Source organism: Buteo buteo, chromosome 1 (genome assembly GCF_964188355.1).
Source record: "Buteo buteo chromosome 1, bButBut1.hap1.1, whole genome shotgun sequence".
Taxonomy (NCBI): Eukaryota; Metazoa; Chordata; class Aves; order Accipitriformes; family Accipitridae; genus Buteo; species Buteo buteo.
The window spans coordinates 14,552,304-14,580,081 of NC_134171.1; the positions used below are offsets into that span (position 1 = coordinate 14,552,304).

General features: G+C 42.9%; 1 protein-coding gene across 1 annotated transcript in view; it reads left to right on the top strand.

The window, feature by feature from the left end:
• The first annotated feature begins 19,980 nt into the window (after positions 1-19,980).
• Positions 19,981-27,778, top strand: part of STX18 (syntaxin 18) — a 71,986-nt gene continuing 64,188 nt past the window's right edge. The window contains exon 1 of the mRNA XM_075022955.1: positions 19,981-20,503. Within this exon, the coding sequence (XP_074879056.1) occupies positions 20,333-20,503 (171 nt within the window). The 5' untranslated portion in view covers positions 19,981-20,332. The remainder of the gene's footprint in view (positions 20,504-27,778) is intronic.

Sequence of the window (27,778 nt, forward strand, 5' to 3'; positions counted from 1 at the left end):
AATTAGATACACTTACGATGCAAATGCATTATTATTTAGCTCAAAACGACTGAGGCTCAGGGGTCGTAAATCCTGCCATAAAGAGATCTTTCAATTACCTTCTGTTCAGTGAATCAGAGAAGAGGAACCCTTTCCCTGGCTTTTTCATGCAGAACAAATTTGACTCCCAAACAAATATCAATCACCATAATACTCTATATTTTGGCCTCTATATAGACCTAACTCCAAGCTGTTTTATATGGGGTTTTCTTTTAAGACGGTGTCAAACCAAAACCTTGCATCTTTAGTGTGACTGAAATCTGAACCCAGTCTTGAATGGCTCCTCCCTTTGTGAGCTGAGCCAAAACTCCAGAGTAGAGGATGCTTGAAACCTGGAGCCAGATCTAGATCTGATTTAAGAATTATTTTCTTTCCTTTGAAATTTCATTTCTTCCTCAGCTCATCCCTGTCCTACATTCCAAACATCCAAACTACAGCTAAAATATATTACTGCTTTCTCCCTAATGTTTCCACAGCATGACTTTTTCTGGTGGCTCACATTTCCCTTCACCTCCTTGCTTGATGTTTGGCTTTTCTAACATCCAATTGCCTCTCCTTCTCCCCCTTTCCTGCCCCCAGCTGTGCCAGTCTGTTCTACATACCATCTGTCCATGCAAAACACTGCTGCTATGGTCGTTATCCACCATATTGACCACGGTATCCATCACAGGCACCTTGAATCCTTTCATTAGTTACTCTCATTCCACTGCATCAGATTCACACCGTATTCCCCTCAGGATGCCTTGAACTTCTCCTTCCCCTTGCTTCTCTGTTTTTCTGTTGTATTGATCAGTTACACCAATCTGCTCGCCAGCAGCCAAATTTTACATTACCATCCTTGAGTTTTGCTGCACAAAACATTGGGAAATTTTATGTCTGCTTCTGCTTTGATCTTCTGAACAGGTGTAAGACCAGACAAGCACAACATCTCTTTTCGTAGTTCTTTAAAAAGCATGTGAACACCTGTGTCCATGGACAGTTGCCTTGGCTGGGAGTGTTCCGGTAACTGTGAAGTGTTTGCAGTCAGCATAAGGCTTCAATCAGTACAGTTCTTGGAATGTATATCCACTCTTTAGATTGTCTGTAGGAAATTTCAGTTTTCTCATTGTGCAGTGATGATTGTATAAGTGGTGGTTTAAAGCTTCTGTATGACACAAACTAAAGGAAAGAAACATCTCCTCAGATATACAAAGCCGTCCTAACAAAAATTCACAAAAAGCCTATTCCACTGACATGGAGAAGTTGTAGGCTCAAGTTCTAAGTTCCTTATATTTAAAAAATTCTTTAGGTCTATATTTAAATATCATTTGAGGCCACATGTATAACAATACACATATTCCAGCAACACTTTATGCAAATATATATTGTATATATGTTCAACAGAACAACATTTAAATACATCTTCTCAGCAAAACTTGCTAGTAAAGTTCATATTCATCAAATTAAATATTTGGTTCATTCGTCAAGTTAAATGTTTGGTTGTATTCTAATTGTACACATGTATTTCCTCACAGAATAAATTAATTGATGTAGTTTTCAGTGTATTTTAAATGGGAGTGTGCTTTTCAAAAATAATGGTGTGGCTGCAGAGCTAGTGAAAGGTGCCAAATAAATAGCTCCAGAGACCACAATTTTCTATGGGTTTTATCTAGAGACTATTACTTTACATCAACTATTACAGAAGAAGTACGGGTCCTGTAGTTAGGGAATAGAGGTGTGTGTCAAGAGGTCAGGTTCCCCCTCCCCGCGCTGCTGGACCTGCTGCCCCACCTCAGGCCAGACACCTGATTTCTTTGTAATGCAGTTTGCCCATCTGTGAGGAGGGCTTAATCTTTCCTACCTACTCTGCAGGGAAGCTGTGAGGCTTATTTTGCTAATGTTCATAAAGTGCTCTGAAATATTTGGCTTGAAAGCAAAGCAGATCTCTTGTGGTGGTGTTTTTATCCATAGAACTGGTACTACATTTATAGTCATGGTACCAGCTCTCCAACACCACTAATAAAACTAAGTCCTCATGAGAAGTGTGGCTCCCATATTGTAACTTCCACAGTTTTTCTTTCCTGTTTCCTCTTTTCCTGTCAGTCCAGGTAATTTTTTTTCTTTTGCTTTTTCCAGACTAAAGCCACAAAGATTCAAAAGTATATAATATAATTTTCGGACTACCTCTCTCATTTTCAACCGAAAGAACAACCACAAAAAAAAACCCAAAAACGTTTGGATTGTGTACATTTAAAATTATTTGTAAATCAGGCTTTATGAGTATGTATAGCAAATAAATACAATGGAAGCCACCACAGTGCCATGGCTTAAAAGATAGTATCACTGGTTCTTGAGTTTGTGCAGGCCTACTTAGGTCTTTATCTGGAATTCCACTACCTAAACAAAAGCTTATCTTTCTTTGGCTGTCCTTATCTTGTTTGTCAGTTGACTATTTGCTAAGCATCTCAGTGAACAAGACCCAAATGAAAATGACTGTTCATGTATAATTTGTTTGGATCAGATTAAATTGGAAAGAAGGTAAAAGTGAGAGAGAGAGAAAGTAGAATGGACTTTACAAACCAGTAGTGGAGGTCAAAATGAATTAGCAAACATTATGCTTGAGGTTTTCTCTTCCTCTTGTCTGCCTTTTCTGTGTACTTTCTGGAAGCGGGTAGCTATAACAGCATGTCCAAAGGAAATTCTTTAGATCATGTGAATTCGAAATGTCTCTTATTGTTGTAATGTAAGAAAATGTCTTGGGAAGAATAAAAGAATCTAACACAATTAAAGTTAACATAGTTCCCTTTGTCACACTGTTGCCTGCTGACAATCCTTCCAGTGGCTGCTATTACTTTCTGTTCTACTACACGTTTCTCATACTGATCCATTTTAACTGCTTTATCAGTGCAAGTCTTTGATCCTGCATTTCTTGCAAGAAGACTCAGAAGGCTGTCTGGGATGTGATTTGGAAAGGAGAAAATAACCACATTAAAGTCCTTTATTGTTGTTCTGGTTTTGTATTGCAATAATACCTGTACCTGAGATCTGGACTCTGCTTCATTCAGAAGCAGCACTATCTTATGACTTTATTTCAAGTAGACAAGGCAATCAAAGAATGCCTGGGGAATTAAAAACCTTGCAGGACATCATGACTTGCCAAAGTCACAGCAGGCCAACAGCGGCAGGGCCAGGATTCTGGAGATCTGTTGTGCTTCAGCAGCATCTGCGAGCTGCTAGTATATGCATCTTTCCCACTTTTCACCTCAGCTCCTTTTTACTTCAACGTCTCATAGATAAAAATCTAGAGGAAAAAATACAGTTACCTAGTCAATGCCCCTTCATTCTACAAGTTGGATAATTCTGTTATGGTGCCCGTCTTCCTTCCTTCTGGCCTGTTTTTTAATTAAGATAGACTTGTTGATTTAAAACCAGAAAGCAAGACACAACACCCCTATGTAACTTTGCACCCTTGCGTAACCTCTTCCAATGGTACATTTTCTAAAATGTATGATTTATTTTTATTTTGAATTTGTCAGGCTTCAGTTTCCACATGTTGACCCTCGTTAAGTATTTGTCTGATAGATTAAAATCTCCCAACTAAAAGGATGGTTTTGAATGGTCTTAGGCTTCTTTTAGATAAATTAAATAGATTAGGATTTTTAGTCTTTCACATAGATCTTTATAGCTTTTTTCTGTACTTCTTCTAACTTGTCAGTGTTTTCTTTTGGGAGACTGAGTTTCCAAACTTGGTACAATATTCTGCTTCTGCTGCAGTTTCAGAAAAGACCATGTAGAGTTGCAATATTTTCATTGTATTTGGCAAGTCCTCTGCTGACACATCCAGAGACCTTCCAGCCATACAATAGTCAGTTCATTATTTACCATGATGACTAAAAGTAGGTAACCTGTACATGCCTCAGACCTCTGTCCACACAGTCTTGCTGGTCTCCCACTGCCACAAGATACTGATATTGCTTGATGATTCAGCCCCCCCATTTAACTGAATCCCCTCCCCCAGTGAGTTACCTTCCCTCCCATGTCTAACCTCATAGCTCCCTATGTCCTCCTAAGTCTTTTCTTGCTTGGGCCTTCACTGAACCCCACAAACTCTGCAGATCATTTTTCATCCTTGTTGTGAGCATGTCCGACGATGTGATGTGATCAGTGCTAGCAGTAGGGAAATTATTTATGTCAGAGACAGCTCAAAATGAAAAGTCCTAGCCATCATTTCTACATGTCCCTAAAGTCTTTCTGTTGAATGGAAAAGGTCAATGGGAATTCAACAGAAAAGGAAAACATGTAGCAGTGTTCTTTCAACAAGCTACCTAGTCTACATTTCTATGCTGTATATGCATATACTTTTTAAAATTTGCAGAGCTGAGGTGCTTTCCTTTCTTTGCCTATCTTATGGAGACATTCTCAGGCTCATTTAGTCTCCCATGTGCTTTGAGATCCTCAATTCACAAAGAAACTTAAAGCATTATTTACTCACTGACAATTTATAGAAAATTTAAAGAGAACCCGCCACTCTCCCAGGGTGATGAAATCACAAGTAGTATTAAACAGCCCTCAGTCCACAAAATGCCATCCTAAAGACTCTGAAAGGACCTCTTCTGGAACTCCATGATGGTAGCCTGACATTTCCAACAGCACACCCTGATCACCTCTTTTCTGACTTCGGTACCTACCAGAAGGCTCATTTCGGCAATAAGACTCCTCCTTCTTTGTGAACTCAAAAAGTCAGTAGCTCTTTCCTTAGCACCTTCCAGGAGAAAACGACAGAGCATATCCCCTTCCAAAATAGTACGGTTCACATTCGAACACGAATTTGACCTTTTCTGCCTCGTTTACTGTGACCCCCATGCAAAAGATTTCAAAATGCTGCCAGGCAGGCTATTCCTACAGGGAGGGAATATTGCATCGCGGGTGAGCGCGTACGTGGAGAACAGCTTATCGCGCCGCAGCGGAGGACCGGGGAGCGCGCCTCTGAATTGCCCTGGCGTTGACCGACTTGTCCTGCCAGAAGGCCTGTGTCACGACATAAAGAGGGCTATCTATAACCGTGCTGGGAAAGCAAGGAGTGAGCGAGTAGGACAACATCACGCGTGAACATTGGCAGGGTGGATCCAGTCCGTTTCTTCGCGCAGGCTGGGCCCTCGGCCTTTTGTGCGAGCCTGGCTCTCCGCCGGCCAGGGGAGTTCCTGGGGCGGAGGGGCCGGCAGCCGCCGCCGGCGCAGGGCGGCGCGGCGCAGCGGAGCGGGGCGGAACGGTGCGGAGCGGGGCGGAACGGTGCGGAACGGTGCGGAGCGGAGCGGAGCGCAGGGCAGCGCTCGGCGCCGCGGCGGGCTGGGGTCCCGGCACCGTACCGAACCGCCAGGCGCCCCCTGACCCTGCAACCGGGCGCCGTTGGGTTGAAAGCCGGCCTCGCCCAAACCAATATTTCGCGGGGCCGTTATGATTATTGTCAGTAAGTGTCCCCATTGTTCGGGCGCGGGAATTCCTTTGGTCTCATAAATACTAACCCGAGCCCTCCCCTCCCCCCTTTAACTGTCAGATAATTACACAGTTGGCTTTAGAGTTTAACTTGTCAAAGGAGTTTCATTACTTTGTTCCTTTTGGGCAGCTTCCACTATTGTGCTTTCTGAACACTAAACAGAACCTATATTAACTGTCAGTTAATTACACACCGTTTTTCTTCAGTATTTACCAGTCAAAGGGGCAGGTAGGCTGCAATCCTATCATCTCAATCACTGTCTCTGCACACAAAAGAATCAATAAAGATGAGTCACTTAGTGTCACCCAGTGTCTGATACTCAAAGCCACCCATTCCTAATTGCCTTTAGAGATGGATGATAATACAAACTTTGAAGTGATAATCAGCCTAATGAGTGGCCTTGCTGAGAGGGTAGATCATGTGTCAGAACAGTTTGCAGATGCTTACAGGCAAACAAAGCCAGCTTTCCTTTTAGACCTGAGAGGACCATGGCGAGTCTGGTACCCAGAGCCCAGCACAATGGCAGAGACTGGAGCACAGCAGGACGCTGTAGCCTGCTGATCACAACTGACTCCATCCATCTTGCTCTTTGCCTTTAATCAGCCCAGTCAGAACAAGTCCTCCAGATCTCTGCATGTTTATGCGGGATGTTTAGGCAATAACTGCGTAAAAGATAAATTCTCTGATTCTGACTCGCTGAATTTAAATAATAGTGATTGGACTTGATAGGTAATGGCCGGGGATCCCGGCTAAAACTACTGAGTAAATGTAATTAAATACAATCGGATGCAGTCAGCCAGGCAGAGGCAGAGACCCTAAAAGGCTCATTCAGACAGCAATGAAAACAAACAACGTCAGCAACAAAAACAAAACCAGTGTTTGGTTTGCTAATAAGAGCATGATCTGAGGCCTGATCTACACTCAATTTTTGCACCCAACAATCTGACCAAATCGATAATTTGAAAAAAACAGCATCAAACAAACAAACAGAAAGACAAATTAAATCGTTATAATCCCTTAGTCTGGATGCAGTTATATTATCATAAAGACATTTTCTTTTCAAAAGAGTTAAGCCGTCGTAAATTCAGGCAAGTGTGAACAAATAGGCTACGACCATGTTTGTGCTGATACCACTGTCTCAGTATAAAAGGGTTGTTTTGATTTAACAATCCTCTACCAATTTAGCTAAATTTTGACAAGAGCTGACTGTGGACATGGCTTCAGCATCATCTCACACAAAGACTGAGAGTCTGTAGGATTACACCAATTTGATTTCAAAGTATAAATGAAATGTATGAATGTGTATAAATAGACTGGTTAACATGTTTAGCAATTTGGACATAACAATTTAAAACTATTTTTGGGACAAACGCTAAAATCTGTATTCACTTTCTTAGCACTAGTTTTCAGTGATTCACCGTGAGTCAGGGAGAGAAACGTGGTGAAAAAGCTGAACAAGTGGGTTCAGGATTTGACACTGTTTTAATAAGAACCTGTCAGAGGTTTTAATATTTTGTAGTCAACTATGTTGCTTGTAAAACCTGTCATGCAAATAAGGAATTATTGCAATAAACCAAATGAGAAACAAAATGTCCTAAAAGCAAACTAACCCTTTGAAATGAAAAACAAGATTATTGCTGCCTTTTAAAAAACTACAGAATGAGGCCTCTTTCAGATAAAACCGATCACATTTACATATTTTTATCAGCTTTTTATCTGCCTTGCTTCCTATCTTCAAGTCAGTGAGGAAAGTGCAATCTTTAGGATCTGAATGGACAGAAAAGATAGCCTTTTATTTTTTGTAGTTCATGTATGAATATAACAGAAGTGCCAGTGGAAAGGTTTTAGAGCTGTCTGATTGTATTGGAGTTTTCGTTTTGAGGCAGCGTTCTCTAAGTGATTGTCTAGTAATGCTGTATGTTCATATGGAAACCTAGAGTCAAGCTCTCTGCTATAATTTATACCAGTAAGTAGCCCAACTTCACACTATCTGAAACTGAATTCACAAGAAGGAGTTTGTTTAGTTCTTTTGGTAAAGAACATGAGAAAGAAAATACCTTACTAAATTTGTAAGTGGGCTCCAGAGACATGTGTCCACCCGTGGTCATAGGCTGCCGGTGATCACACAGGTTCCTGAACTCACCAAGCTGAGAACACGTCTGCCTGCCTGCCAGCACGGTGCTCTCAGTCTCGTGGTAGCCAAGCTAACTCAGCTCTGCTGAGTTCCCTCAGTGGCAGCTGGGAATGACACAAGAGTTTTCCACGTGTTGAGGCTCTGGTCTTCTTCCCTCCAGACAAACTGCCCCTTCATCTCTGCCCACAAAGCACCGCAGAGAACCAGACTTCTCTAACAGTGCTACCACAGAACTTTTGGGAAGTGGTTTCGAGCTGTGGAGGCACTTTGCCTTTCTTCTTACCTGGGGAATCCGCTGGGAAAGACCAACCCAGCCATACTAAAGTAATATTCTTCTCCAAGGCAAGTTCTAACCCACGGTTATATTTTTCATACAGATAATACTCCTTTAAAATCCTCTTAACTTACACAATTATAGTTCATATGATTCAAGTTAATTTTTAAGTAACAAAGTTACTAAATAGGTTTTTTAAAATTACTGAATAACCCCATATGCATATGCTTTGGACTATACGCACACCATAGGTTCATGCTAATTTAGTTAAACACAAATGTATTCACAAGCATGCAAATCTAAAAATGCCCTTTCAAGCACAAAATATTGCTATCATTACATATCTTATCACTTATAATCACATTCAAAATCTCCATCTGAGCTCTAAAGTGTGTTGGACAAAGGGAAAACTTACCTGTGGTCAGACCTATAGAACTGAAGTCAATAATTTGTGATTAGTTAATGGAAATGTGTTGACATATGAATTACAGTTGCGAGTTTAAGCATGTATGTTGCAGGCAACTATGGGTTGGAAATGAAAGGGGACAATGAGTTGAATAAATGGGTTTGGTGATGCATGATAGCCGATACCCACTCAAGTAATCTTGATTCAAAATTTGGATTGTAGGTAGAGATGTTAAAATCCATGTGACATGATACACTGCAAGGAATTTACTAACTTTTTTTAAACAAAACAAACATCACTTTTAATGCATCTTTGAAATACTAACCTTAGGATACAAGTTTGCTATTATCTTGATATCTCCTATTTGTATTATTGCATCTCATATTCATAAAGACAGGTTTTTGGATGCTCAGCTCTGTACAAATAACAACTAAATAACCCACGTCTGAAAGACTTCCCTAGATATAAAGCCCTAAGAAAGAGAATTATAGCTATAATTTTCAGAAATTATTTAATTTTTTGGATCAGCTCAATTTGAGTGCTTTAAAGGGATCTGGTTATGAAAGGATTTTGAATTTCACACGCTCTAAAAATATCTTAAATTGGATACCCAGAAATAGAGGCAGCCATAATCACTAGTGATCTTTAAAAATCACAGGTGTCGTTTCTCCATCAGCACATGTCACTCTTACATGGGGTCATTGCTGAAAAAGGGAATCCTAACCTCCCAGTTGCCTCTGGTTATGCACTCTCACTGCATTAAATATGCTGGCACTCGTGATCATGAGCAAGCCAATCTGATGGAAATATAAGCCTACAGAAAACGCAAGGTGATCTGGTTGACTGGCCAGCCACACAAGTGGTAATGACAGCACATGGGCATAGGCTGCCAGGGCCGGCAACAGGCAGGACAGGTCTTTCAGCACCAGCCTGAATTTATATTACCTTAAGAGACGATGTAACTGCACCCTGAGTCTGCGCACGTTTGCTTCTTGTACTATGTAAGCTGTCTGCTGGTGCTTTGCCAATAAGCAGACAAAGAAATACAAACAACAAAATAAATATTAACCTTTAATAAAAGAAATACTTTAACTTCATGTTAGAGTAAGAGAAGAGCAGAAGAGAAAAAGACTGGAAAGCTTACAAAAGTATGTAAACTAAGTATGCCCTTGCTTTAAGCTTTTGGTTTACATATTGAGTTTTACAGCGATTATGAGTTTAAACCAGCATCTCCAAGCTCTTTTTCAAACATGTAGCTCTAAGTGTTCTACAAATACGTACAAAATTCCATAAATCTTTCCATGAGGCAGCAAAGTATACCAGGAGCTAGTCACCTGCCAGTGGAAGGCAAATAGATTTTGAGGAGAACACAGCAGGATTAGTAAAACCTAGCAACACTATAAATAATAGAAACCACAGGAAGAAAATAGTTAAAAATAGTTACTGGAGATTAAATTTGGCCAAGACATGATGGTGTACAATCCTTTTCCCAAACTCAATCCTATTAAAAAATGCCAGGAAACTGGTAATGACAATCAGGAATGGGAATCTCCATTTGTCCCATGTGAGACATATCTCCAGAGTAAGTAAGAAGCTTGCTTTTAAAATGATTAGCCCTGTATTTATTCCCTCTGAGCCAGTGTAAATTTTACCAATTATTTTAATTGGACTAGATCCTGAGTGTGTTCCTGAATAAATTACTAAACCCACCTCCTACTTTTCCTGGAAATGTCTCCATTGCCCATATTCATCCAGTCCAGCTCTTCCCTGATCTGCAACTCTGTCAAGTCTTACAAACTACTAGGGCAGGAGAAAACTGTAACTGTGGAACTCTGCAGCAAATTTTGAACATTTTCTGTAACACATGCCGTATGGTAGTATATTTTTAAGCAGATAAACTATATAGCAAAAGTCACACTCACAAGCTCAAATGTGGTTTTTGCAGTTTTTTCTTTTTTTTTTTAAAGAAAACGTAGTATATGATCACTGTTATGTTAAAATGCAGCCTGATTCAGCACTGGACTGTATTGCCTTCCCTCCTATTGACTTCGAAATGAATAACCTCAGCCCGGGTATTTGAGAATTCATTGCTGCTAAGACATATTCTGGCAGGTCAACACAAGCATTATTCATAGGCCTCAATTCAGTCTGTCATCAGAAATGAAAGGGAGCCTTTCTTTAAAAAGCTAAAATCCATCTTTAATTTGTTATCCTAGTAACTGTATCAAAAACTGTTTTAAAATAAATATTAAAAATGAGAGCAAGCTGATGAGCAATTGAAACACAGTAAAATAGATCTGGAAGTGACTGCAGGGCCACCAAGTCCATGCTCCAGCTATTGCAGGCAACCAGCTCATATAATCTTTTTCATAAATATATCAAGCTGTGTCTTAAAAGCAGCTAGTTTTATTTCTTCAGTTACTGCTATTGTACAGTTATTTGTATTTCTTCCAGTTTGAGTTACAGATTCATAGATTATACGCCAGAGGGGACCACTGTGATCATCAGGGTTGACCTCCTGTATAACATAATCTGTAGGATTGCCCTGAATTCATTTAAGAAGCCAGTGATTTTGCAGCCATGAGGTTATTGGGGAAAGGGCACAAGAGCCATGGTATCAGTGTTAGACTGATGGGATTAATCAGCTCATGTTAGCACACTGATTATCATATAGTAAAGGGAAATGTTTCAAAAGAATACTCCAGTCTGAGATGTAAAGTGAAATCATTTGGACTTCCAGAGAGGTCATGGTTGAAATATCACAAAACCCTCTTTACTCAAAGCAGATGCTTATTAAGATTAATTTAGTGTGAAAAATGAACCAGAATGCATATAAAAGACAATGCTTCCTCAATTATGTAATAGGACACCTCCTCATTATATTGTGTTCGCTGAAGATGATGGTATTTTCCTAGGGGATGTATAACTACAGTTTGCCAAAGTCCCTCTCCCTCATTTTAGATTAAATATCAGACTGCAGAGCATGAAGCCAAGTGAAGAGAAACAAGAGAACTCAAATAAACATCAATTTAAATGAAAAAGAAAAGGCCTGTTATGTGTGTTTTCTAAGTATAAGTGTTCAAAATAGAAAGTTACAATGATGCCAGGATACAAATACAAAGAAAAATCACCAGCATTTAATATAAACAGATATACCTCTTTCTTACATCTGTACATGGATTGAAATGAAATACAATATAGAGGTGTAAATATTCATGTAACTTTTCACATAACTGGAACAACTCTTTCTTGCCACCTTTTCTCTTTTTTTCATGTCTCTTTCTGTGAGCTCCCTCCAGTGTTCTCAAGGAAGTACTGAATGATTTCATTTTGGTATTTTCCATTTTTATCACGGGAAGTACCATGATAAGAAAGATTGCATTCATCTAACAAAAATCATCTGCCTCAAAACTAGATGCCCAGTCTAAGCTGAAAGTCTAGTCTAAACTAAATTGTGAAAATAGGCACTGCAAGAAGAAGATGCATCTCACCCATCACATATGTCCCTTAGAATGAATGGCACACTTTGCCAAAAGGACTACTGGCTGTAGAGGTGGCTAGAGAATGATCTGAGACTGTGTACCAACTTTGAGATTATTTAGAGTTAAGGAGTATCAAGTCTTTCCTTCTTTTCCCCTTAGGGACTGACAAGAAGAATTTCTGCTCTAAACTGGAGGTTCATCAGTTGGAAAAGACAGACGACCAGGAAAGCCCGGATGCTGACTCTCAGTCATCAACATGAAAAGAACAAGTTGGCTCTAAGACACTATCAGGTAAGGTACATTCTGTATAGTCATAATAATGCCTTTGTACAAGTCTAAGCTGAAAGGCTAGGGGGATATGATTACACCCTGGCAGAAAGCATTCAGGGCACTGAATCCACAGTACGCTGTGGACATGCTAGCCTGCTTGGAGCCAGCTCAGGGATCTCTATACAGTGCTGCTATGCAGGCTGTAAACATGTCATAACTGCTCTAACACCTATTTACACCAAGTTTAACTCCTGCTTCTACCCAGATAAGCAAGAATAAGAGTCAGACACTATATTTTCTATGCCTCTTCGACTGGTTTGTGGAGTTACTAAATTGAGCTGATATACAAATGAGAATAAAATTATTCTCTATAAGGCTAGTCTGCCTGGTTTATTTCTGCTGGCTTGTTTTTTGGGTCTGTTCACTGGCAGAATAAACCAATACAAGCTGGGGCTGTTGCAATCCCTTTCTACCCTTTCTTCCTCAAGCTGTTTGTTCCCATCCCGTCCCCTGTACCCACACAGTGCTTTGTGCAACTGGGCCATTAAAAAGTTCAGGGAGCTTAGCTGTAATAAAACTAGGCAAATATTGTGAGAACATACATAAGCTTAAAGTTATAAGGAACAGAACTAAAGAGAACTTAATTTTGAGTACTGCAATGTTAATTAATTTGGTGTCTTTACTGGTGTTCTATTGTGAAAGCCACCACAACAAGCCACTGTACTGCTAATCTGCATGATATCCAGCAGATAGTGAGACATTGCCTAACCTCAGAAATGTCAGAATGGAGCTATGGAATTACTCCAGTCCTTTGTGGGTTTGGCAAACACTTTGTAGGATCTCTAGTGACGTATGCTGGGCCTGATTCAAATCCCAACAACGGAAATGTCTTTGATTTGGCTTATTGTTATTTCTGACCCTATAAATGTGGGGAGCACTCAGGCATTAAGAAAGATATTGTTTCTCTGACATATCAGTCGGTCATTGCAGTTAACATCAAATGAAACAGAATGAAAATCCCAATTTGAATTTTCCTCTTTTACTTTCAAAGCACTCATAATAACATAAATACAGTGCCTGTCCAACCACCATGGTTTGTTATGTACACACCAGGATTTGAGTTTCTTATGAGAAAATTGAACAAAAGTGGTCCATATTTCACAATTCCCTTCCTTATACCATTGTCTGTAAATAACTTCAGAGAAGCTCTTTGCTTTTTCTCTCCTCTTCTCCATTAAAATAATTCTTTAAATACATTCTTTTTACATTTTAATTTTTCTACCCTTTTTGCATTTTTGCTCTACCCATCCTCCTGCAAGGGCCACCTCTCCCATCACTTCTGAATGTTGTTAACATAGAATCAGTGGAAGATCACATTTAAATACAGTTCCTCTTTAATGCAAGACATTAGTATGCTCTCTACTGTGTTCCATGACTGAAGTTTATCTTAATATTTTGTAAAAGATTTTTTCCTTCTCCATTTTTATTAAGGGGTTGGAATTTTGGAGAGTAGCTAGGTTGGTTTCACTCTTAAACCCATGAGTCTTGAGAAATAAATTGAATCTGGACTATGTTATGGGGAACTGCTGTCTCTGCGCTGCTTTTCAGTCTCCACAGGAGGATGGTTCCTGAAAACTGTTTCTTTTCAACCTCTCTCTTACTCTTTTCACAGTGGGCATATCAACATTATTTTTCTTGGGGAATTTCTAAAGGATCTCTTGCATATATACATTTAACTCTGCTCAGTGCCAGTAACTCAGAGCCCATGGGATAATCTGAGCATCCCACATATACAATATTTATTGCATATAAATTTTCAAGCCAAGTCCTCTTGCATCCAATATGGTGGGCAGTGTTTTGCAAAATCCAGTCCTGGCTGGTTTGTGCTCATTTTATCCCATTTCTAAGGCCCCATAGGCTGACAGCCACATATGTAGTTGTTAGGGATATTCATGCTCTTCACTATCTGTATTAAATTATACTTGTAAGACCTCTATGTTGAGATTCCTTTGTGTTGGCTGCTGCTCAATTTAGAAGGGTTCGTCTACTCAGGGAAGGTTGTGAGCAGAAAACTTGGTTGTGAATGTACTAGACACTAAACCAAGCACTACCTAAAACATCTGGACATTCTTGTGCTTAACCAAAGCTGCCTCTTAACATTCATCAGTGCCATTCAGAGAGTGTTCAAAGGGCTCACTTTGTCTCAAATAGGTTATTGCCACATCGACATTCAGCTACATGGAGTTGTCTGTGCCCTGCCCCAAGATCTTCCAGTCCCATATTTGTTTTACGAGCTCTTAAATTTTTTTTGCATTACACTTTGCTCCCAGCTTGAATTTATAGTAAGATTTGAATTGGTATAGACCTTATCTGCATCTCTTCTTCCACTTTCCAGCATTCTTTTAAGCTCATTATACTTCTTTCTTCATTCTTAATTTCCCATTCTTCTAACCGCCATCATTTGTCTAATGAAGAAACTCTTCAGATAGCAGTATGTTAAACTATAGAATATGCAAGTCTGCAAATGTTGCAGGTCTAGCAGCAGAGACATGTGGGATTCTTGTATATGCAACATAGAATTGGTCTGAGTATATGCTCAACTATTTTTTCAAGATTTCCAAAATCAGTGGGTTTGGAAGGTCTGAATACATTTTTCATTCATGAAATGTTTTTCTTAAAAATACATGTAATGTGCATGCTACCCCTGGAGACCAAAATATAATGTTTTCAAAGCACATGAAAAATAACATCTTGGACTAGCGACAGTGCAAGCCTTCCTGTATTATCTTGGTAATATGTTAGTGGCTGCTCTCAAAAATGACTTCACTGATGAAAATTAGAAGGTAATCCAGCTATTTAATCAAGTGCCAGCTGTATTCTTTTCCTGCAGAGTTTCATAGAAGAAACCATCCAGTCTGCAAGAATCTAGGAGGGTACGGGAAGTTCTCAAAGGAGAGAGACTTTGAATGAGCTAGAATCTCTTCAGCAAAATTTAAGACAAAGAACACTGTCTCTATTGGCTTTTTCTGGGTGTATATGCTGGTTGTGGGAAATGACTGCCATGGGTATTAATGTCCTTATTTATTCTAGTTATGACAGTCATAATGACGATATGTAGGTGCCCAATGTCAGGGCAGAGTGAGGACCAGCTGCTCGGTCAGGGACAGGTTGCTGGGTCCCACGCCACAGCCAGCGCAGCAGAGCCTCACCGGTGGAGCCTCTCCTGCTGCCCCAGAGTGAGGGGAGCTGGGCAGCCAGGGACACCCCCAGCCCAGGGCATCGGGCACCTCCCTGACATCAGCCCACAGGAAAGTCATGAGGGAGGCCCCAGAAGAGGCTGGCCAGGGACAATCAAGGCTGTTGGTGAGCCCTGACACGCAAAACTCGCTGAAATCAAGTGATGTATAAACACTTTGAGTGGGATTCAGATGTCCTTAGGAGTTCAGCTCCTAAGTACCTTTGGGGAATCTGACCTAAGGCTTTGATTCTAGGCTTCCTCTTAGCTACCATTGCGTTGGATCCACTAGTCAGGTGCTATCCAAGTTAGATGATAATCTGCTTAAAACACTAGCAGCAAATGGAGTTATTAGTTGCACAAATACATTTGCTGTAACTACCACTGCTGTTGGATCAGTCAAGAAGCAGCCATGATAATAAGGCCAAAACCCCCTAATATACACTGTACTATAAGGTTCAAAGCTTTGTAGGATAAGAAGAGATCTGCAGTTTACAGTTTGAGTTGTGAGCAAAGAACTGAAAATTTTACCCTCTGAAGTCTGCTGCTTTGGAAAATAACATTTATTTTGGTGCATAGGTTAAGTATATAACCCAAGACATTCTTTTTTATAAAACCTTGCCCTATAAGGTAATGTTTTTCTGATGAAGACCTACAATTTTCTTCCTCACTTGGAATTTCACCTGCTTTTTACATACAATGTCCAAAGGCAGGGACAGTGTTTCCATTTACATGAGGAAGAATCAGCACTCCTGAGGGTTATTCTTGCATGGAGTAGCCAGCTTTTCAACATTTCCATAGTTCAAGCTTAATTGCATTGGAGACACACACACACACACGCTTCTTTGATGATGTAGTTTCAATAGCATATGTCATGTTAGGATTTACATTACAACTAAAGAATGGTTTTATACATAACATCTCCAAGAATTAAACAAACTTCTGAACAATCGGAAGATCAAGTTATCTTTTTTCCCTGAATTTCTATTGTTAGACATCATATATACAGATACATTTTAAGGCAAAAATATATTTTACATGAGGGGTTTCTATTTTTTTAAATTATTTTTGGTGCAAATTTTGGTGTGATGGTCTAGTTTCAAGAGGAATAACAGAACCTTGATGTTACTGCCAACTGAACTCGTTACTAGTGGTCAGTATTTGTTGCCACAGACAATACAAGTTGCTTATTGCTATGCAATTCATACCCATTCTTTTCACAAAATTTTGTTTCATTGTACACAGTGACCATACTTCCTTTGTACAGGTTGTACTGTCTTCCAGTCCTACTTTTAAACACCAAAGATTTCTTTACACATCCACAAAGTTGTTCTATTTACTTTGAGTTTAAGCCAATAAGCATGCATGCTATTGGCTTAAAAGTTTAAACAGTCATCAAATACAGCTTCTCCCCTTTTGTTTGTCTTGATTACAAACGTGCACTGTAAGCAAATTACCTTCCTTTTGATATTTTGTTCAGTTTGCAACACTGCCATCACATAAAGAAAGTAACTGGGTTTATGCCAGAAAAAATATAAAATGTATAAAATGGCCCGTATGTAGTTTTCTATTGTATGTGCCAAATTAGGACCTTTGTAGCTGGAGTGCATTGGAAGGGAAGACATTCAGGAGCTTTATCCCTTTTGTTTACCTCTCACACAAAAGGTAATTATAATTTGAGGAGTTACCTGTCTCTGAGTGGAGATGAACCCCACTGGCCATCTTTAATGGGCACATCGATTGATAACCACAGGGAAACATGGACTCCTTTTCACTGGCAGGTTCGCCCAGGACATTTTACTGGACATGCCTGTTCAGCAGGTACACCAAGACCTGATGATCCACACACTGTCCTCAGACTGCACACAAAACTGTTGTAAACTCCTAATTCCTCCTCTTCCAGACATGCTCCTGCTGAGGCACGACAGAGTGCGCAGTGCATGTGTTCTTACAGATTTACCTGCATTGCTTCTGGTGGGACTGTAGTCCTTTGTGTTTTGGAATTTTACTCCAACCTTAAAATCTTAAATTTCAAGGTTAGTCTTTTTAGCAATTACAGGAAGCTCCAGCATGTACTATTGAAACCTATCTGCTCGAAAGTAAGCTTTAAACTTTCAAAACAAGGTGGCTGTGGAAGTGCAAATAACTACTGAGTAGATGCAGTTACTGTATACAGGAAGCTAGGATCAAGTTCAAATAAAAGCTCTGGGCACCAGTTCTTAGCAACTGATTTTAAAGCAGTTGTAATCTTCAAAGCTATCTATTTATCTCTACAGCAGAGGCCCTGGGTATTATATACCTAATGAGTTAGACCATTTGAGCAACCTTCTTTCACATTAAAAAAAGTACTTTAAGTTTTTCCTTTGCCAGATTAACTGTTCAGTCCATTTCTGACAGATGAGATCAGCTATATGGAATTTTAATACTGTGTTTCTTTTAAAATGTGTCTCTGTTTATTTCCTTGTGCCTGAATGGAAGTTTTAAGACTGTCGAGGTTCAAAATTGGTTGTGTAATATTACTATTACTGCTTTGGTGTGTTTTTCAGTAACTACTGGTCACATACATAAAGCACAAATAAATAAGTAAAAGTAGAAATAAAGACGTGATCTTGTTCCCAAAGAATTTCCAGCTAAGGTCCTGATCTGGTAACAGGGTTATGTGCTTAACTGTATGTGCCATGTGTGGTTCCGTTGACCTCAATGGGAGTATTCGCAGTATTCACAGTGCTTTAGTATGTGTATAAATATTTGCAAAGTTAGGAGGTAAACTATAGTATGTTAAAATTTACTTTGCTTTAATGAGCTGTAGCTTCTTTTTTCATCCAAAAATATATAGAGTATTCCAGTTATTTTAAAGTACCTAAATTTCATTAGAAAATGAGGAAACATCACACAGGCACCAATAAGTTGTTTTTTCTAAAAGCAGGAAGGGAAGGTGAAGTTCAAAATTTCAAAAATAGATTTCATATTTCTACAGTTTAAATGTAAAAAAGCAGCACTCCAATAACAAAAATCTATAGATTCTTACCCAATGCCCACTTAAGTGGGAATACTTAAAGGGAGTGTAAATGTTACCTTCATTAAATATTGGAACAGGCTATATAGCTGAATATGCACAAAATCAGAGGTTAATTCTAGCACTTACGTTTTCAGGAGCATACTACTGTGGGCCAAGCTGTGAATTTCTTATTTCTATTGGCAAGAAGTTACCTGTGCAAGTGCCTGTGAAATGGCATGTTTGTGGAGTGAGGCATTAGTTACTGTAAGGATGGCAGAACCACAGCATATGAAAACTACCCTAACATGTAGCATTGGTGAACATGTCTCAGAAGTGTCTTCAGGGAGTTTCAGAATGAGGGTGTCAGCGTGATCAAGACATTCCTGGAATTTTATTGTGTGCTTACTTTGATTTTGGTAATGCAAAGAAAACAACCAATGTTAGGAAACATACCTGAAAGTATCTGATTTACTATGTGTAAATGCTACACTGCTTTATTAAATATGTCCTTTGCTGAAGTATCTTTACGATTAATTTCTTGATCTTGAAAGAGCAAAGGCATTTGGCTCAAGGTTCAATCAAACACTCTGGCATTTCTGGAATTAGAATTTTAATCTCCTTCGTTGTCCACTTTTTTAATACCTTGAATATATTTTCACGGTAAATCCAGCACCGAGGACAGGGACTTAAAACGGCCTATTCCTTTAATTAGAAATACATATCTGTACCACAATAAAAACACAATTTAAAACAGAACAATAATAACAAAGTATGAATGAATAGTAATCACAATATAACTCGGAGGGAACCACTAACCTATAGCTAAGGCTGAACTGATGAGAATTGAACTGGAAGCAGAGTAGTAATCTACAAGGGAAGAAAGCCCTGGAGCAGATAGGAAAAATAGTTGTGGTTGATTAAGTTCCAGTCCTCTGGGGAGAGGCAGGATTTTGAAACTGTGTTCTTTGGAGACCATCTCGAGGAACGTGCTTCTCGTCAGCGAGAGCACAGTTAAAAACGACATGGTATCTGCTGGATCCCAGAGCATTACATGGCATATATATATATATATATGTGTGTGTGTGTATAAATATATAAAAAACACCATATATAAAAACCACCACCACTGGTTATTTGGTCAAAAGCTTTCCCCTCTGTGTCACGCAGTTCTGCGTAGCTAGTCTACTGCGCAGAACATGGTAATAAAGTTGCCTCAATAAGGAAGGTTATTTCACAAAGCTGTCTTCAGGATAAGATCACAAACGGCGCCGCATGGTCACGGACTGTCCGATACATGTGCCAGGTACCGGTGTGCTACCGTCCTGCTGCGGGGGACCTCGGAGGTCAGCTGCGGACCTGGCAGGTCAGCATCCCGGCTTGGAAGAAATCCTCGCTCCCCGCTCCGGGCGCAACAAGGCCGCTCCACCCGTACAGCTCGGGCACACCTAACGGGGGGGACACGCACACGCGGGACCGTTTCCTGGGGGAGTCTCACACCAGCGCCAACCCCAGACCCCAGCGCAGATCCGCTCACGTGTATTAATCAACTCCAACCGCCCTGCCTTTCCACGGCTCAGCGGCTGGGCTAGAACTTGGGAGGCCGCGTATAACAGCACCACCTGGCGACACCTGCCACGACGCCACAGCCGTCAAAGTTTTGCCGGAATGTAGCTTTTTATTGCGCGAAGTCGCTATTAGATCGGAGGAGGCAGTAGCCAGGCGCAGGGGAGCCGCGTAACGGCCGTGAGAGGCGCCGCGAAGGCAGCGGGCAGACGCTTCTCCCCGACTCGAGCACCGGCTGCCCGCAGCCGCCCGGGCTCGGCCCGTTGCACACCCCGCCGCGGCCCAGGCGGGCTCGGCGGCGGCCGACGGCGGCCAGGAATTAAGCCGGGGCCGCGGGGCCGGCGCTCTTCCCCCGCCGCCCCCCCCGGAGGGCGGAACGCGCCGCGCGGGTCCGCGTTGCGCGGGGAAGAGTGCGCGGCGGCACCGGCCGGCGGCGGCGGCGGCGGGGGCGGGCCGCCATGGCGGTGGACATCACCCTGCTCTTCAAGGCCAGCGTGAAGACGGTGAAGACCCGCAACAAGGCGCTGGGGGTGGCGGCGGCGGCGGGGGGGGACAGCGCCAGGGACGAGCTGCTCAAGCGGAGCGCCGCCCGCTCCAAGAGCGACTTCACCAGCCGGGCGCGGGAGGTGGTGAGTGCGGCGGCGGGCGCCCAGGCCCCGGGACGGGAGGGGAGCGGGAGGTGTGACGGTGACGAGCGGCAGCCGGGCCCGGCCGGCGGCTCCGCCTGGGCGCCGCCGCGGGCAGCCCGCCCCCCTCACCCCCGCCTCGGAGCGGGCCGCCGCGTCCGGCTGTTCCCCGGGGGCCCGGGGCGAGCGAGCGGGCGAGCCCCGGAGTCGGCCGCAAGCAACCCCCGGGGCAGCTCTTTCCCACACGGATGTGGGCTGGGAGGGCGGGCGCGCAGCGTGAGAGCCGGGAGCCCGGCGGCCGATGTGGCGGCTGGGGAGGGCTCCGAGGCCGCCCGTCGCCCGCCTTCCCCCCCCGGGCGGGGGCCCGCTCCGCGGCTGGGGCCCGCGGGGCCGTCCCGGGGGGGCTCTGCTGGCTGCCGCCCCCTCCTGCGAGGGCTGACGCCCCTAACCCTGCCAACCCGGCTTTCCTCCAGGCTGCGCCGCGGCCGTGCGCGCGTTCACGCGAGTATTTCTTCGTGGCGGTTGCCACGTAAGAGAACGCCTCCATAGCACGTAGGAGCATAAGCGTTCGTAATGTCGCACTCTATATGCTGCCTCTAGTATTTTTTTTTTTTCCTTCTGTCACGCAGTACGGCTGTAAAGTGCCACTTTATGCAAACTACACGTGAAAAGGTAATCGGAACATTTTAAGACTTGAAAAGGCAAGCACAGAGAAGTTAAGGAATTGCAGAGCTGAAGGCTGACCAGCATTAATAATAGTCCTCAGTCCACAGTCATGCTCTAAAACCAAATTCATTGCAGATTATTCTTCTCCATACTGAGTAAAAGGCAGGGGAAAAAGTCTGATACCAAGGCAGGTTTGGATAACACACCTTTAGTAAGGTATTGGACCGTATTTTGAAAACCTAAGAGAAAAAGACTGCTCAGTACACTCTCTGAGGAGACAGGCTTACAGGACACATATGCAAGTTTAGGACTAAACAAAGAATGCACAAGTAACCTTGTTCTGTTGTTTTCTAACTTTTGAATAATTTAGTTTTCAAGCACAGATATTAATGTCATGTTTCTGTGCTCATTGCACATTTCCCAATTCTGAGAGAGAGTACTTAGAAACTAATGCGTTTTATAACAATTGATGTTTGATGTTCAGTAGCTCAGTGATTGCTTTGAGGCCTAAGCAGAGGGTGTTGAGTTGGGTACCTGTCAAATGAACGTATAATTATTAATCATTGCAAAAAGTTGATTTAAGTGACTTGTCAACTGTGTCTTCTATGGTAGGGATCTATCTGCGGTGATCACACCAGTCTATAAAACTACATTCAACATCTTTGTCTGTGAGATCTACCTTTCTTCCCCCACTGCATCTCCTGATTTTAGCTAAAGATATTCCACATTCTGCGGTGTTAGAGAGAACAGGTTCCTTCAGTCTTACCCCAGAACGGGGCAGCTTTTTAAATTTTTAACACAATTTTTGTGTGTGTAAATTCCTAGAATTCTAAAAAGGGTTGAAATTTTATCACAGGGCATCATGTTGACATTTATCTGCATGATCAACACAGCTGCAACTTTTAAATCTGCCATTCAGAACTCCAGCACTTGCGCTGATGCTGAGGGTAGGTTGTTACCCTCTGAGGGTTTAGGACTAGATGGTGTTTGGACGCTTTGCCAAAGCGTTTCATGGTTATTTGTGGTAGCAGAGGAAGCAAGAGGAAATCCAAGGTTTTGGGGTTCGATTCTAGGTACTCTTATAGCCGCAGATTTCTGTTCATTCCCTCCAGAGCTTTTTACCTTCTGCCCCATTGCCTCCAGTCTCTGCACTTCAGTTCCTTCTTCTCAGTTTCAGTGTCTGTATTCCAAATAATTTATAGCCTCAGACTAGGCTCACACCTCCTTCTTCCTTCCTCCTAGTCTTTTCTCTTTCTACCACCAATGCTCCCTGCTTTTGCTTCCTCCCAGTTTTGGTTTTCTTTCTTAAGTTCTGTTCATACGCAAGCCTAGTCTCACCTTCATCTTCTTCTCACTGCCCAGCCATAGTTCTGTGCACTGATGGTGTGCTATAGCTACGTCCTTTTCCTTCTGCCTCAGTCCTTTGTTTCCCCCCTGTTTACAGCTACTATTTCCTGTTGGTGCCAACCTTCTCTCTGAGCATCTCGTCCTTTCTGAGTTTCTTCAGGGCACTGTCCAGGCAACAGAAAGGAGGACAAAGATGTTGATAAAAGTATCTTCTTTAGTTGCAAGAGCTTCAAGTGAAATAAACAGCTAATGCCAACATGGATGAACTGAACAGTCTGTCTGAGGGGGACAATGGGTTTAATTAATGGTACTTGCATAAACAATGACTTTGGAGAAAAAGCCAAGGCTAAAAATGTGTTGCTGAAGCACGTCCGAACATAATTTCTGTCACCATGCTGATCAGTGAGGAGGATGAGATGGATTGGCCTTGCCCTGCTCCTGTAACTCAGTTACATTTGTGACAGTGAGCCAACAACCTGCCAGACCAGAGACCACCATTTTAATGTGTGAATAAAACATTGAAACTGCAGCTAGAAGAATAAGCTTTGTAGTAAAATAAATTGTGATTTTAATTGCTTGTTTCAGCCAAGTACAATTTGGTTTGATTATGTATGTGTCAAAAGCTCTTTCAAATACTTTGTTGTAGCCTTGCAATTAAAAATTTAGCTGCTTCTACCAAGACTATGCAACTTAGCTTGCAAATGTCATCTTTGATAGATGCATTAATTCTTTAAGGTACTTCTTTTTTAAAAAGTTCCCCCAAAGCTAGTGAATTCTTCCATGTCTGTATACAGGGTTTTTTGTTTATTGTTTAATCTGAGGAACATATCAAATGGTTAATTAGTGTTGTCTTTAAAACTTCTGAAAGATACTGGTCAGAATCCATATAGGATAACAGTGGAGACCCCGAATAGCCTACACCTAGTTACCAGGTTCCTTATGCCTTATTTGGTTGCAGAATAAAATAGTTTCAGTTGGAAGGGACCTACAATGATCATCTAGTCCAACTGCCTGACCACCTCAGGGCTGACCAAAAGTTAAAGTATGTTATTAAGGGCATTGTCCGAATGCCTCTTAAACACTGACAGGCTTGGGGCATCAACCGCCTCTGTAGGAAGCCTGTTCCAATGTTTGACCATCCTCTCAGTAGAGAAATGATTTCTAATGTCCAGTTTAAACCTCCTGTATTGGTTTTGTGTGGCAAGATTTTGGTAGTGGGGGGGAGGTTACAGGGGTGGCTTCTGTAAGAAGCTGCTGGAAGCTTCCCCTGTGTTCGAGAGAGCCCATACCAGCCGGCTCTAAGACGGACCTGCCGCCGGCGAAGGCCGAGCCAATCAGTGATAGTGGTAGCGCCTCTGGGATAACATTTTTAAGAAGGAAAAAAGTTGGGACGGAGAGAAACAGCCGCCGGAGAGAGGAGTGAGAACATGTAAGAGAAACGACCCTGCGGACACAAAGGTCAGCGAAGAAGGAGGGGGAGGAGATGCTCCAGGCGCCGGAGCAGAGATTCCCCTGCAGCCCGTGGGGAAGACCATGGTGAGGCAGGCTGTCCCCCTGCAGCCTGGGGAGGTCCACGGTGGAGCAGATCTCCACCTGCAGCCCGGGGAGGACCCCACGCCAGAGCAGGTGGGTGCCCGAAGGAGGCTGTGACCCCATGGGAACCCCGCGCTGGAGCAGGCTCCTGGCAGGACCTGTGGATCTGCGGAGAAAGGAGCCCACGGAGCAGGTTTTGTGGCAGGACTTGTGACCCTGTGGGGGACCCACGCTGGAGCAGTGTGCTCCCGAAGGACTGCACCCTGTGGAAGGGACCCATGCTGGAGCAGTTTGTGAAGAACTGCAGCCCGTGGGAAGGACCCACGTTGAAGAAGTTCGTGGAGGACTGTCTCTTGTGGAAGGGACCCCACGCTGGAGCAGGGGAAGAGTGTGATGAGCCCTCCCCCTGAGGAGGATGAAGCAGCAGAAAATAACGTGTGATGACTGTAAACCCCCATCCCCCTGTGCCGCTGGGGGGGGGGGGGGTTGGTAGAGAAATCTGGGAGTGAAGTTGTGCCCGGGAAGAAGGGAGGGGTGGAGGGAAGGTGTTTTGAGATTTGGTTTTATTTCTTATTACCCTCCTCTGGTTGATTTGTAATAAATTGAGTTAATTTTCCCCAAACTGAGTCTGTTTTGCCTGTGACGGTAATTGGTGAATGATCTCTCCTGTCCTTATCTCGACCCCCAAGCTCTTTGTTATATTTTTCTCTCCCCTGTCCAGTTGAGGAGGGGGAGCAATAGAACGGCTTTGGTGGGCGCCTGGCGTCCAGCCAGGGTTAACCCATCACACCTCCCCTGGCACAGCTTTGAACTATTCCCATGTGTCCTATCACTGCGTACCAGGGAGAAGAGTTCAGCACCTCCCTCTCAACTTCCTCTCCTCAGGAAGCTGTAGAGAGCAATGAGGTTGCCCCTCAGCCTCCATTTCTCCAAACTAGACAAGCACAAAGTCCTTAGCCGAAGATCTCCATTTGGCATGCAGATGTGGAAATACTGAAATACTTGTGCGGAGTCTACACACAGACCTACTCCTTTCAATGTTATATTCGGGGTAGGTTTGCCTGGCTTCTTGCAGGTAGAGCTGTGCTGATGCTGCTTGCACTCCAAGCTGTGCGAGGGGCAGCCAGCCCTGGTCCAAACACACGGCAGCACAGCTGGAGTACGGGGCTGGGAGGGTGCTCAGCCTTGCCTGGGGCAGCCGCACAGCTGTAGGATCAGAATTTTCCTTTTTAGTGCATCCCATGGAGGTTTTGTAGCACGTTATTAATGTGTCTGAGCACTTGGCTGAACAGTATTAAGTGATGTAACTCTCTCTATCATAGATATTATATTCTCCCCCCCCCCCCGCAGGACTATGAGTTTTGCTGTAGGATCTGAGGACTATGGAAATGTTTACTTTTTTTTTCTTCTTCGTATCATAGGCAGAATCTAAGTGGTGTTTAAGAAGGAAGACTGAAGGTGCTTAGCATTTGGAGAAGAAGCTGGCAAAGCCGTAATAGTTCCTTATTTTCTGTTGAATTTCATTTTTCTTTCCTAAGAAAGCTCTGTGTCTGTACAGCGGGCTTCTGTATTTATGGCAAAGTTTCATTGCACCTGGGAGATAGAGTTATTCTCAAACTTAACATGATTTTTTAGGTGCATTGAAGTAGGCATGGAGAATGGAATATAAGAGCTCTGACTTGAATCAATACTGTGTGGGGAAACCAGTTTAGAGATGGGCGGATACATTTTGTGTGCTCTTGGTATTTTGTGTTAGTCACAAAAAATACTTCAACATTCTGTATTTGTATTTTTTCAAAGCTGACTTTTATGCTCAGGTGTACTATATTGCTGCAGTCTGTGTGGAGCTGATGAAGGTTTTTATATTTGAGACTAAGTTGGTAACACAAGGATGTTACGAGGTTATCTAAAACCATTGTAATGTTAGTTGCAGAGACTGCTGTTGCTGCTGATATTGTTAAACTGTGACAAAACTGATCTGTTTGCCTATGGATGCTCTTCTAAATCAAAGAGGAATGTTATGGCTGTGATCTTTTGAAAGGATTTTCTTTGCCCCAGCGTTGACCCATCACTGTTTATTTGGTTTGGGTTTTCTTTGGTCTGTCAGCTGCATTGTACAACCACTGTGTTGTCTGATGTGTAATGAAAGATGACTAATGCTGTATGTATGGTGAATGTTTTTGGCATCTTTCCACCTGTTCACCAGTTACATATTGACTAGGACCAGGTAAGAAATGGTTGTTGAGGGCTTCCCTACAAGAAAGCTACAATAACAGTGACAGACTTTCCATTGCTTGCAATTTATAAGAACCTGTTAGAATTCATTATGTATATGTTAGTGCTTTTTGGTCAACTAAAACAAAAGCAATTTTTCTTTTTTCCTTAGGCTTTTACAGTGACATGGCTGTTTAAAACAGGGATATTAAAGTTTGCATTTCATTGTACTTTTATAAGCTGACATAGTTGCTGTCGGTTGACCCTGGCTGGATGCCAGGTACCCACCAAAGCTGCTCTATCACTCCTCAGTTGGACAGGGGAGAGAAAATATAATGAAAGGCTTGTAGATCGAGATAAGGACAGGGAGAGATCAATTGCCAATTACTGTCATGGGCAAAACAGACTCGACTTGGGGAAATTAGTTTAATTTATTACCAATCCAATCAGAGCAGGATAATGAGAAAATAAAAACTAAATCTCAAAACACCTTTGTCCACCCCTCCCTTCTTCCCGGGCTCAACTCCACTCCCAGTTTTCTCTACTCCTCCCTCCCAGAGGCACAGAGGGATGGGGAATGTGGGTTGGGGTCAGTTCATCACACGTTGTCTCTGCCGCTCCTTCCTCCTCAGGGGCAGGACTCCTCACTCTTCCCCTGCTCCAGCGTGGGGTCCCTTCCGCAAGAGACAGTCCTCCACGAACTTCTTCAATGTGGGTCCTTCCCACGGGCTGCAGTTCTTCACAAACTGCTCCAGCATGGGTCCCTTCCACAGGCTGCAGTCCTTCAGGAGCACACTGCTCCAGTGTGGGTCCCCCACGGGGTCACAAGTCCTGCCAGAAAACCTGCTCCAGCGTGGGCTCTTCTCTCCACGGGCCCACAGGTCCTGCCAGGAGCCTGCTCCAGTGTGGGGTTCCCACAGGGTCACAGCCTCCTTCGGGCACCCACCTGCTCCAGCATGGGGTCTTCCCCGGGCTGCAGGTGGAGATCTGCTCCCCCGTGGACCTCCCTGGACTGCAGGGGGACAGCCTGCCTCACCATGGTCTTCCCCACGGGCTGCAGGGGAATCTCTGCTCCGGCGCCTGGAGCATCTCCTCCCCTCCTTCTGCACTGACCTGGGGGTCTGCAGGGCTGTTTCTCTCACATGTTCTCACTCCTCTCTTGGCTGCAGTTGCTGTTGTGCGGCAACGTTTTTTCCATCTTAAATCTTTTATCCCAGAGGCGCTACCACTATCACTGATGGGCTCGGCCTCGGCCAGCGGCGGGTCCATCTTGGAGCTGGTTGGCATTGGCCCTGTCAGATACAGGGGAAGCTTCCAGCAGCTTCTCACAGCAGCCACCCCTGTAGTCCCCCTGCTACCAAAACCTTGCCATGCAAACCCAATACATTAGTTCCTTGGTACGGTATCAGATTTGAGATTAAGCTGAGTTAATGTGCTAAGTGATTGAAGAATTTCAAGGATTAGAGCAGAAGTATTTAAATTAAAAAAAATTGGGCTTGAAGTAAGTGCTCAGTAACA